The sequence below is a fragment of the Grammomys surdaster genome, unplaced genomic scaffold (assembly GCF_004785775.1).
Source record: "Grammomys surdaster isolate TR1022 unplaced genomic scaffold, NIH_TR_1.0 239, whole genome shotgun sequence".
NCBI lineage: Eukaryota > Metazoa > Chordata > Mammalia > Rodentia > Muridae > Grammomys > Grammomys surdaster.
Window position 1 is genome coordinate 4,017,863 of NW_021604684.1, and position 12,737 is coordinate 4,030,599.

General features: G+C 48.7%; 1 protein-coding gene across 1 annotated transcript in view; it reads right to left on the reverse strand.

Moving 5' to 3' along the window:
* Positions 1 to 261: 261 nt before the first annotated feature.
* The window catches only part of Impa2 (inositol monophosphatase 2), a 31,022-nt gene continuing 18,546 nt past the window's right edge, over positions 262 to 12,737 (reverse strand). Inside the window, exons 3-8 of the mRNA XM_028774217.1 lie at positions 12,271 to 12,375; positions 10,082 to 10,127; positions 8,115 to 8,223; positions 3,396 to 3,504; positions 2,062 to 2,213; positions 262 to 720 (exon numbers count right to left, since the gene is read on the reverse strand). Coding sequence (XP_028630050.1) covers positions 605 to 720; positions 2,062 to 2,213; positions 3,396 to 3,504; positions 8,115 to 8,223; positions 10,082 to 10,127; positions 12,271 to 12,375 — 637 coding nt within the window. The 3' untranslated portion in view covers positions 262 to 604. The remainder of the gene's footprint in view (positions 721 to 2,061; positions 2,214 to 3,395; positions 3,505 to 8,114; positions 8,224 to 10,081; positions 10,128 to 12,270; positions 12,376 to 12,737) is intronic.

Consider the following 12,737-nt stretch of genomic DNA (forward strand, 5'->3'; position numbering starts at 1 on the left):
TAAAGGTTCTGTATACAGCATTTTAATTTATACAGTCCACGTACTCCCTGAAAGTCAACTGAGGGCAGTATAAAAAATGGCTAAAGATTATCTATGTGTAGTTAAATAAAGCCTGAAGATCAGGAGACTGATGTTTAGGTAAAGTTTTCACCATTGCCATGGTCGGGGTGCCAGACGTCCAAGCTGAGCAGAGATGCCCTGTGGGGTAATAGCAGTAACCGCCTTGCCTGAGAACCAGAGGCTGGAGGAAGACCCAAAGCAGACCACTAGAATTCTGATTTATTGCATTCTGTATTACCATGGGCAGGGGAGCGGGCCTGAGAGCACGTTCTAAAGCTTTATTACCTGAGATTTGCATTCTGGACAGACAATCAGGATGGATGACTAACACGCACCTCACAAGATTTGGGTTTGGCTCTGGTGAAAGAACATGTACCGACCTGGAAAGGGGCTACAGGAGATTAGAGAGGATCAGCTAAGCACCGAGGCCCGGGTAGAGCTGTGGTAGACTGTCCCAGGGTTCAAGACACTGGGACAGCTCTTTCCCAGGCTGCTGCTGCATTTCAGCTTCTGAGCTGTGTGTGCGGCGAGCTGTGTGTGCGGCTCACTTCTCATCATCCCGGCCGTAGTTAATAGTTTGTAGGGCCTGAGCTATGAGCACTGCCATCTCTCTGGTGCCAGCAGCCACGACTCTGCATGACATGAGGTCAAGGGGTCCACCTGTGAACAGAGAGGGGGGCGGGCATCTGGGCTATGGGAGCCTGTACGTCGGTCTGTCAGTCTCGTACAGCATATGTTTCACATATGCGTGCAGAGGAAAAGAGCCCACAGGCCAAGGTGGAGTCCCTACAAGCAGCCAAGAAATGAAGCTGGCTGTGTGGGAGGTGTGGTAACTCTTGATACCTACCATGCCCTAGTGGGAACGTAGCCAGGGCTGCACAGCACTGAGCACCGGAGCTGCCCCATCTTAGAGTTACGATAGCTCTGTGAATGTAACACTGGGAGAGACTAGGATGGGAACGGAATATCCTGTATTTTGCCACACAGCAGGCTGCTGTGGCAGAGAGGGATGATGTACTTCCCTGACTCAGTCTGGGAGGGCCAAGCCTGCCTTCCCACATGTTCTATGGACCTTCCTGGGTGCATGATCAAAATGCAGATTCAGGCCTCAAGGTGCTTTTTAGTGTGAGACTGTCCTGTACAGCTCCCTGCCAAAGGGCCAGGACAACTTTACTTTTGTACATTGCTAGGAGATTCAAGTCTTGCAAAAGAGAAATAGGAGAGAAGTAGAAAAGCCAGACTACAGGAGATCCACTTCCTATACGCAATAGTTAAAAGTGGGACAGAATTTTCATGAGGGGGCTGGAGAGGTGGCTCAGGGGTTAAGAGCACTGCCTGCTTGCTCTTCCAGAGGTCCTGAGTTCAATTCCCAGCAACTATATGGTGGATCACAACCATCTGTAATGGAATCTGATGCCCTCTTCTGGTGTGTCTGAAGACAGCAACAATGTACTCATATACATTAAATAAATTTTAAAAAAGAAAGGAAAAATGAGTCTAACCATGTCTGTCAGAACTCAGGAGAGGGGTTTCGAGCACTAAGTGGATGAGCAGATGCAAGTAGGGCTCAGGTATGTCTATAAAGGAGGACCAGTGGCCAGGACTTGGAGGCGCAAAGGCAGAAGAACAGGGCAACTCCTGCTGGGTATTGGGCTGTCCCGGCTCTGGGCTGCGATGTTGGGGAAGTGTCTGCTCTGTCTAACTCATGGGACTGTTGCAGAAGCCACAGGAAGCTGTCAGTGGTGGTGAGTGTGGAATGTTGCTGCTTCTGTAATTAGCCGAGTGACCTTAACTTATGTGTGAGAAAGGGCAGGACCAAGGCCCACCATGGACAGCCACTGTTTGCCATGCACCCCAGTGTGGTCTCATCTGCAGAATCCAGAGGAAGTAGAGTAATCTAATGTGGCTCTGGCCTTGGGTACACTCTGTTCAGTGTCACCTGTTTTATTGTCTGCTGCTGGGTACAGCGAGGGGAGGGTGGCCAAAGGCCATAGAGCTTACCTGAGGTGTCAATCACAATGCCACCTGCTTCTCTGATGATGACTGTGGCAGCTGCCAGGTCCCAGCAGTGAAGGCCAAACTGGTAGTAGGCATCAGCAGCACCTGAGGCCAGGTAGCAGAGGGCCAGGGTAGAGCTGCCAATTACTCGGACCCTGGGGGGCGGGGGAGGAGGACAGATGTGGGTGAATGAGGGGACACCTGACATGGCATAACTGACCCTTACCCCTCACCCCTTGCTGGGCCCACTCAGCTCTCAGAAATGAAGTCACAGGATTCTACCAGCAGCTCAGGGTGCAGAGGACAGGCCTGGAGCGAGTGGCCCGAGCAGATGACTTTTCCATAATGATATTAGCATGCTGTACTAAGACGGGTCATGAGGGGCTCCTAAGTGAACTGTGCCCAGTGCAGCCAGAGGCCTGAAGTTGTTACTCTACTGAACACTAGAAGGTTACACGTAGAGCCTTCAAGTGGCTGGCGGTTACCACACAGATGAAGGGGAGGGAAGGGTGAAGTAATTTTGACTTAAGCACATAGAAGAAGTAATTAACCAACAGTTTATCTAACAGGCATGCTCAACCTGTGGCCAGCAGATCACATTTGTCCTAGGCTAGGTATGAATGTGACCCAACGTGTTTATAAATGAGGACACCTGGACGGAACATCAAATGGCTGGACATGACACTGATCTGAGTGAGTGAGGACAGCCCCTGTAGGTGCATCTATTTCTGTACGTGGTCCCCAGCTGGTGGGACTTTTGGAAAAGATCGGGAGGTGTGGCCTTGCTGGAGGGAATGTGTCATCAGGGGTGGGCTGTGAGGCTTCAAAAGCCCACCCCATTCTCAGTTCTCTCTCTCTTTGCCTGAGCTCTCAGCTGTTGCTCCAGCACCGTGCCTGCCTGCTGCCACGATTCCTTCCCATCATGAAAGTCGTGGACTCTAACCCTCTGAAACTGTAAGCTCCAAGTAAACTCTTTCTTCTGTAAGCTGCCTTGGTCACGGTTATCTGACCAGAGCAATAGAAAAGTAACTAAGACAGACACTCCTGGTCTAACGCGAGGCCACCGAGAAACTCTAAAGACCCATCAGGTTCACTGATGGAGGGAGCCACGCTTCGTTACTTGGCTTTCAAATATAGACTAGGACACGGGACCCATCCATTTCCTGACACCCGGCAGCCAGAGTGTTCCGTGGATGATGGCGCACGGTGTGCCTCAGCCTGGTGTCAGCAGCCTCCTGTCCTACCTCTCGGTGCCTCCTCTTCACATCCCTTGGGAGTGTTTAGCCAAGAGCACTTTTGGTTTTCAACCTACTGGCTACGGGACTGAGGACCTGTACCCGTGAGCCTTGGCGTGCAGCAGCCTCTCCATGTTGCTCAGGAATACTTTCAGAGTATCAGGGTCACGTTTGGGCCCGATTTCTGTCAGAACCAAGGCCTTTGCAAGATCTGCAAGAGAGAAGTTCCCATCAACCAACATGAAGACCGAGCCCTGGTTCTAATGGCATCATCTTGAGTTCCCTCAAGAGCGGCTGATTCTATGAGGTCTTTCTGCTGGGATAGGCCCTGGGGAGCTGATTTTGTTCGGGACTGCCTGCTGAAGAACCCTCTCCAGTCTCCTCTCAGAGACACTCCACATACATAGGAACACAAAGACCTCAGGAGAATCCAGTAGTCTATAAAAATAACTGTCAAACAATCCCATACTGGCAGTGTACCATGATTGAAGATGAGAAAACACCTTACCAGATATATCTTTCTATTAGGGTTTGAAAACTTGTCTGTCTGCACTGATCATGGGGATGGGATCTTCCCATGCAGAAGGTGAATGTGATCTGTTGTGATCTGGATGAAGAGGGGTTAAGACCTGGAAACTCATGGCTACCTTCACCAGGGGCCAATCATGCTCACACCAATGGCCCAGATATATGAGAGGTGACAACACCTGAGCTGGAAACCTGGCTTGTGGGTCAGGAACATGACTGAGGCTCACTGTGGCAGGGTCAGGAGCAGTTTGTCCTTCCTTTGCTACAGATGCGAAACTGGTCCTGCCTCAGCAGGTCACACCACGGGCAGGATGGAGCCACAGCTATCCAATGGTAGCTGGGGGGAACCAGCGCCTACTATGGTATTTTATCTGGCAGCCCTTATTCGGTGTAACACCTCCAAAAGAATCTTCCACATTCCAGATCCTCTTGCCTGCCCCTTTCTATACAAGCAAATACTTGTTTTATACTATAATGAATCATGGTGAAGTCTATACACAACGGTACAGGGGTAGACAAAACAGGCAGAATTACATCTCAACAGTCACTGGACACTTGAAGACCTGCCCATGAAACAGAAAGAGCATGAAAAACAGCAAAACTCAAACTAGAGGGCAAAAATCATAGGAAAAAAAATTGAAAATATTTCAGATATTAAATAAAAGGAACATAAACTAGGGGGTGGAGGGAAGGATGGCTCAGTGGTTACACATCTTGCTCTTCCAGGGCTACCGTTTGCTTCCTGGTACCCATGCTGGATGGCTCCTAATGCCGGACTCTGAGGGCATCTGCAGATAACAGATTTAAGTAGAACACCAATTTCCTATTATAGATGTCCCAAAAGACAGAGCACAAGCCAATGAGCTACGAAAAAAACCATACTATGGATTATAATTCAAAATTACTTTTTTGAAGTGAGAAAAGATAGGAAACAGTCAAAGAACTATGTCCCTAGGAGAACTGACTTGGCTGTGGAGTCTGGAGACAAAACAAACAAAAAACATCCCACAACAAAATCAAAAACAAAAACCCCTAAAACAAAACACCAAAAGGTCCATGTGCATCCAGGAAGAATAAGAAAGTCCCTTACATGTGGAAGAAAAACAAACTGTCTCAGGAACGGTTGCTCTTTTGTAATCCCAACTCTCAGAAGGTGAGGCAGGAAGACTGGGTTTAAGGCCAGAATGGGCTACACAGTGAGACCCTGTCTGAAAAAGAAAATCCGATTTAAACTGTTTACCAACTCTGCCAGCACACAACAGGGACATTTTAGAGATTCTACACAAGAAGAGGTGAGTCTTGGATTATTGCTAGAAAAACAAACTTACAAATAGCAAGGACAATGCTAAGCCGTAAAGAACACAGGAATCGGGGGCACCAATCCCACTAACCTGCCCTGAGATGTCAACTAGGACTCTACTCTCAAAGTGTGGTCCTCATCACTTCCCGTGGGCTGCTCCATTAGGAACACTTCCCAAATTAATCAAGATACTTATATCAGCCTTCACTATGCTGCCCTGTGTGCCCAGATGACAATAGCAACCACAGGAGGTGGGTGTCTCCAGCAAGGTAACCTGTGCCTCACTATCCCAGCTGGTGGTAGTAGGCATAACGTTCCTGTTCTAAATCACACACAGTAGGAACCAGCAGCTGTCCTTCACAACTATAAAGCTGTGAACATCAAATGCAATAAACCTTGAATGGTGAGTAGATCTTTCTTTGGAAATAACCTTTACAGTAAGGAAACAGGTAGCCAGAGGATTTTGATGAATTAAGGTTGTTAGGACTTGAGTATTTGGATGTGAGAAAGGAAAAGTGAGCCGACCACTTCCGTTACCAATGCCGCCAAAACTCAAGTGCAGCTTGGGACCTGGGAGAACTCGTGTCAGGGGAAGTAGTGCATGCCTGTGGTCCAACACGGAAAAGGCAGAGGGAGAAGATGCTGCCGCTCAAGGCAAGCCTGGTCTCCATCAGTGAGAATCCATTTCAAAAGTCAAAACAAAAGAGGAAAACTTTGGACAGCTTGTATGTTTTCCAACAGTTAAAGACTTGAGGTCTCCTGGTTCCGTCTCCCATGTGCTGGAATTATAGACATACACCATCACACCCCTGCTACCTACAGTCAGAACCCTGACCATCCTGGACTCACTTTGTAGACCAGGCTGACCTCAAATTCACAGAGCCACCTGCTTCTGCCTCCTGAGTGCTGGAATTAGAGGCATGCACCAACACTCCCAGCTAATGGTTTTTTGAGACATGGTCTCTCTAGTATATAGCTCTGGCAGTCCTGGTATTCACCATGCAGACTGGGATGGCCTTGAACTCACAGAGATTACCTACCTCTGCCTTCCAAGTATTGAATTACAGCCCTATAAGACCATGTCCAGCCTCTACAACTAACTCCGTCTTCCACCAGATTCTGCTTTTGAACATGTCAGCTTGAGTTCTGAGAGGTCAATCTAACTTGCACTAGGCACTGCCTCAGAAGTCAGAATAGGGACCTGAAGCCAGTCGGCACACGGCCTGAACCGCTCTGACGTCTGTGAGCAGAGGTTAAAACAGCTCACTGGACTCCAAGTCACGATCGTGCTTTGCTGAGGTGAGGACATATGTGGCAATGTGTAGAGGCAGAAGGGAGGCAGGTGACCAGCAGGGGCGGGAGCTTTAGAGACGGCAGCAGCTTCTTTCTACCCTGTTCCCTGGGTGCTTCCTGGGTCCCAGCAGAGTGGAAATCAGACTGAGTCCTGGGCCCAGAGCAAGGGTGGGTGGAGCTATCAGGGCGGGCAGTCACCACCTGACTGAACGGTGAAGGTGGCCAACCAGGAAGCGGGTGTGTGAATACTTTCTCGCAGTCATATCAAATGAAAACTGGAGCAAAGTTCACCCCAGCATGTTTAATGGCTGGCTTCCTCACACTGCCTTTCCCAGCTAGGTTTGGATGGATGCCTTTTGCCAGCATGGCTGGAATTAACATCACTCCACAGCCAAACTAAACACTCCAGCAGAAGGAGAAACGGGGCAAGGTGCTTTTCCTGGCCTGCTCCGGGTCCAAAGCACTGACTTGCCAATTGTCCTGTGGGGCTGTCTTACAGGGCTCTTGTGAGTTCCCTGATCTGGGCCCGTGCGGACTCTCACAAGCAACCTCTCTTCCCCAAAGGCCTATGAGAGCATCCACACAGTGCTTTCACACAGTAGGTCAGCTGCTCACAGGCTGGCTCAGCACACCAGCATTAACCAAGGAGGACTACACAGTGGGGAAATGAGAGGAAGGAACTGCAAAAAGATAAACCAACAACAGGCACAGGAGAGGCTGTTTGTTAAAGAAGGTAGACCGGCTAGGAGCCAAGCGCTGACATCTTGGGACTGCGGCCAGTGTCAGCAAACAGAAAGCAGGGACTGAGGCTGGGACACTTGATGATGTGCAGCTTCTGACACGTAAGAGCTGCGGTTGCCATCCCCGTCCTGCCCAGAGCTGCAGAAAGAACTAAGGCAGGCTCGGTGAGCACCCCACAACCAGCTCCATCCCCGGCCCTCACTGCCTTTCCAAACTCAATTATGCGGCCATCCAGGGCCTTTTAAAGTCTTCCTCTTCGACAGCTGCTGCTCTTCTAGGATCTCTTTCCTTCTCCTGACTGCACACTGCCATGTCTCCATCTTGCCAACATACACAAAAATCCTGGTGTTTCTCTGTTGCCTACCACACCTATCCTATACACAATAAAAACTACTAGTTTAACCACTGTAGGACAAAGGGCGGAGGAGAGAGAACACCCAGCCAGCACATCGTCAGTGGCGGGCAGTTCCATGGTTTACCCCCTGCAAGCAAACAATGAACAACCTCTACATTTAAGGCAAACAAAGGACAGTCATAATCCTGGTGGCAGGCCTGGGACACGTGCAAACTCTGCTTGTCTCCACCCTTGCAACATCCAGGTCAGAGGCCAGATTACATGGCTGTGGTCATGGGTACAACCAAGTTGTGCCTGGATGCTCTGCCAGCCCTTGTCTAAGCTGCTCTCTTAGTCCCAGCAGACTGAACTGCAACCAGTAACTGCCATTTTAAAGATGATAGATACATACAAGAGGATGTAATGATGCATTCAAACCTCCTGACCACACAGTGGTATTGCCACCTATACAGAATAAATGTTGTCCATTTCGACAAGGGACACTGCATCCCTAAAAAGAGCTAGAACTCCCTGAAGAAGATGACCACCACTATGTGTAATAGTCACCCTGGGCATCTATCTATGTCTAGCTGAAACAACCCAAGAAGAGCTGAATGAACCCCACCTGTCTCCCTGGAGACCTGGAGCCGCTGGCCATTGCAAAAGGCACCCTGGCCCCTCCTGCCGGTGTACAGCCGCTCCTCTGTGCAGTGGTGAATCACTCCGAATTCCAGCTAAGGGGGGCAGGAAGAAAGCAGACAACGTCATTCCTTGACACAGAAGCAACAGCGTTCTAAAGATGAACACTCCTCTTAGAGCCGGAACCAGAACCATGACAAAGGGACTGAACTGCCTTCCAAAGAGGAGTCAAGAAAAGCTGGCTTCAAACTACATGTGGACATGAATCTGGCAAGCCATTTCTTTTTTTTGTTTGTTTGTTTTTTTGTTGTTCAAGACAGGGTTTCTTTGTATAGCTCTAGCTGTCCTGGAACTCACTCTGTAGACCAGGCTGGCCTTGAACTCAGAAATCCTCCTGCCTTTGCTTCCCAAGTGCTGGGATTAAAGGTGTGTGCCACCACTGCCCGGCCTGGCAAGCTGTTTCTTAAATGACCGTATCAAAACTATATAAATAATAATAAAAATATTAAAATTATCATAACAAACTCTCTCCCCTCTCCACCTGTTCTCTGGTAAAAAAGTAATTATGACTGAAAAAAACAAAAAACAAAAAAACAAAAAAAACACCTAAAGGATCCTCCAGGTTACTGGTGTGTGAAGAGCTGGGTGCACATCCACAGAGCCAACAGACCAGGAACCCAGGGACATCCCCAGGAAGCATGACCACTACCCAGCAGGAGGAGGAAGAAGTCAACATGTCCAGCACATCCTGTCTCTTTCTGCCTGCTCACCTGGGGTTAATACGTGCCTGTGCCTGGTACCATATGCCCACCTTCAGGGTGGTCAGGTGCCTTAGCAGAGACTTAGGTAACCCTTATAAACGTAGACACTCAACCTATAGAACAGGTTTTATATCTGGAAGGACTTCCCAACAGTATGTGGCTCTCTAGCAATACTTACCTGCCCCACCCCCACCCTCGACCCTGGCCACAACATGATACCCAAATTTAGGCATCACTGAATTGTGTAGCCACCTGTGATGAGACCCCAAGATGAAGGGAAATGTCCTGTGGGCTGCAGGAAAGGGAGAGTTGCTTCCTAGATTGGGGGGAAACTGAAAGCAGTATTCCCATGCTCTGGAACTAGAAATACAGGACAGAATAGGATGGCCCAGTCTGGCCAAGGACCCGTCTGAGCTCTGTGGTCCCCAGTTTTCTTTCCTGGCAGCCCTGACTCTTGTTATGATAACCTGGTGGCTAGGAGAGAATTAATGCTCACTGGTCTCCATGACAACACTGAACAGAGAAACCAGTGGATCATCAATTCCTTACCCAACTGGCAAGATTGAAAAGTTTTACCAATATACACCAAAAGTGCTTTGAGATCTGTGCAAACTCTTGTTCCCATGAGGGGGATATTGACATTGCTATGCTGTTCTCAATGGGGGCAGTTGTAGAAGACATGGTACCCCAACTCTGCTCATGCTACAAGACATGAAGGCTCTTGTTGTCTTCCTGCATAAGGCTCCACCCTCTGCCTTTCCTTTAGGTCTCATGTGACGGCTTAGTTCAGAAGGTCCCTGGGAATCCTGATAGGGCCACATTCTCATACTAATAGCCAGGAGGAAAAGAAGAAGAATTAATAAAATATTGAGATGAAAAAGTCATCCAAAAATAGGAGTTCTTTTGTTTGTGACTAGGTCACACGCTCTAGGGGTCAGATGGAGACTCATTCGGACCATCTGCTCAGAACACTGCTGTCCACAGCAGCTGTGACTAGACCACAGCCAAAAAAGAGCCAGCCCACCCCAGGAGATATAAGCCCCAAACCCACACCTCTACAAAATTCCATCTGTGGTTCTTGACTTTCTTGGATTTGAAAAATACATACTTGGACATACTAGTCATGGTTATGGTACATGTCAAAGAGCAAACGCAGAGGCTGAATGAAACCGGGCAAGGAGGGCCGCATTACCTCCTGGTGAACAGCAAATCCGATGCTAACTGCCACAGTTGGGAATCTGTGAGGGAAGACAGGAAGGGTTACACTTAACACTGGCTCTCAAAAGCTTCCCTCCCCCACACCAGGACCTTTCTGCACTCTGGCTGGGCTTGATTCTCAAAATGACTTCCCAGTTTCACTCACTGCTTCCAATATAAACAGGCTCGGCTAGCCATACTGTTAAGTAGCTAACTTAAAGCAGCAACAGCACTCTGGAAGACTGGTGCTTACATGGTAAGACTGAGGCAATTTAACAGCGACCATATAAAAGTAATCAAGATGAATGTAATAACCACAATCTAAGCAGGTAGAGAATCCGCAAAAGGCCAACCTCAAATTCAGAATGTATGTGGAGGACCCAGCTGATGATGTCACAGCCCCGCCCCCGACTGTAGCCACACCCCTTTCAGCAATGCTAATATCCCCATCCTGTTTCCTGCTTGAGCTCTCAGCAGGCAACAGCAGGGTGAGCCAGTGGTAGAGGGATGGTTTTGATGCCACAGTCCGACCGTGGTTTTAATTTCGTCAGTTTGTTGCTGTGTTTCAAAATAGTCTCTCCTTTGTGAGAAGATCATAAGAGCTTAAAAAACAGGAAGGGACAAGGAAAGACCGAGTACTGTGAACTGGCCGGGGGAAAATACCAACCCAGACCACGAGCGGGCAGAGCCCTGCGCAGAAACCCTCAAAGGCAAGGTCAAGTCTCCCTGCTTCAGTCAGGCGCTTCACAGCCTTCCCTCAGACATGTTAGCTATGGCCCAGGACTGCAGGCTTTCTTATGGCTCAGGTCTCAGGCACAGCTGTAGCCTGGACACACTGGAACTGTCAGGTCAACATTAGAGCCTGTTTCTCAGAGGGCATTCTTTCCAGCCCGAGATTCCCCTGAGGGCTGCAGATCAGGAAGTACTGGCGATCGCAAGGACACCAGAGTCATAGGACAACTTAACATGAACATGTGGCCTCTGGCTGGAATGTGGTGTAGTCACTACGTCCCCTTTATGAATACCTTGGATGAGAAATGGCCCAGAAGTGAGAGGTGTCTCACTTAGCAAAGCATACCGAGACGAGTGGTTATACTTTAGTGAAGTGACAGCCTAGTGGCAGCAGATGGCACTACTCCACAGCATCAGAAGGGTCCCCTTGTTCACATATGACTGGATTCTCAAGGTAACAGTCACTACAGTGGTCATGCTTACTGTGTACCTCTTAGCATGTCAGCATAGCATGGAGACCAGAGAGCTAGGTCATACCTGGCTCTGCTCAGCATGGTGTATACGTAACCATAAGTCTGGGGCTGGGGGAGTACTTGCAGCATAGAAACATCTATAGGGAATGGCAAGTTAAAATATCTGCCCTCCAGGGAAGCCACGTGGCCTACTGTGCCTCTGGGTCTTTGGTTCCGTCTACATGGCTGTTGGCAAGTATACACAGCTCCCATACCTGTCCCTGTCAGGGACCACTAACCCTTCAGCTTCACTCCTCTAAGCCCTGGCTGCAGTCACAAGGTTGGCTTCTGAAGGAGTGACTCTCAAATCTCACTGGCACATCTTGTTTCTGTACCTCAGCCCCAGGCTTCCTGTCCAAATTCTACCTCTTTTCCAGGGGCAACTTCTTAAAGGAGCCGCAATTCAATTCAATTTAATTTAACTCAATTCAATGTCTTAGAGCTGTAAACAATCCCCTAAATTAGTTTCATCTATAGGCAATTATGTTTTTAATTTTTAAAGTACAGTAAAATATTTAAGTATAGGGAAAGCTGATCTCAAATTTGTGATCCTATCTTGGCTTTTGTGTTATAAGTCAGTAGTAACCAAAAACATACTTAGTCACCCCCCAAACACGCACGCACGCACGCACGCACACACACACAGGATCCTACTGTATGGACCTAGCTGACCTGGAACTCAGAGATCTACCTACCTCTGTCTCCTGAGTACTAAAATTAAAATTAAAAGCCATGTGCCAACACGTCTTGCCAAAAATATTTTCTTTACATATTCTTTAGAGTCATAAATGGAAAACCTTTTAAGAATGTCAAGATTTGATTTTCTCTTACAAGACTAGAAATCTACCATACATGTATGTTTACAATATTTAGGCTATTGAAAAGAAAACCTAGGGGCCACATGGAGCCCCATAACTACATGCTTCCAATTCCTGCTCACCTGTGCACGAAGTTGCAGGTGCCGTCGATGGGGTCGATGATCCAGGTCGGGCTGTGGGTGAGCACACACTTGGCCCCGGAGGCTGTGGCCTCTTCTGCAATGAACCTGCTGGGGCAGGGGGCTCAGCCTGAGTCAAGTCCAACACTCAGCAGACGAGTGTATGTAGCAGGCACAAGGGTCTGGGTTTCAGTCCCAGTACCAAAACACCCCCCAAACCAGACTGACTGCTGCAGTTTTGGAGGCACACAAGGGAAATGGAGCAGGCCAGGCAGAGATGCAGGAGTGCAGAGCACCTGAAAGAGCACAGAGGCAAGCAAAACTTGGTTCCCAATTCCGCATGGAGCTACAGATGGATGAGAGGCAGCAGAGGCCCAAGAGGTCTTGCTAGCATGCAGATCAGAACCTGGGCTATAGAAGGGAAACTGCCATCTACAGCTCCCTTCTCCACCTGGACCCTGGACCCTTCC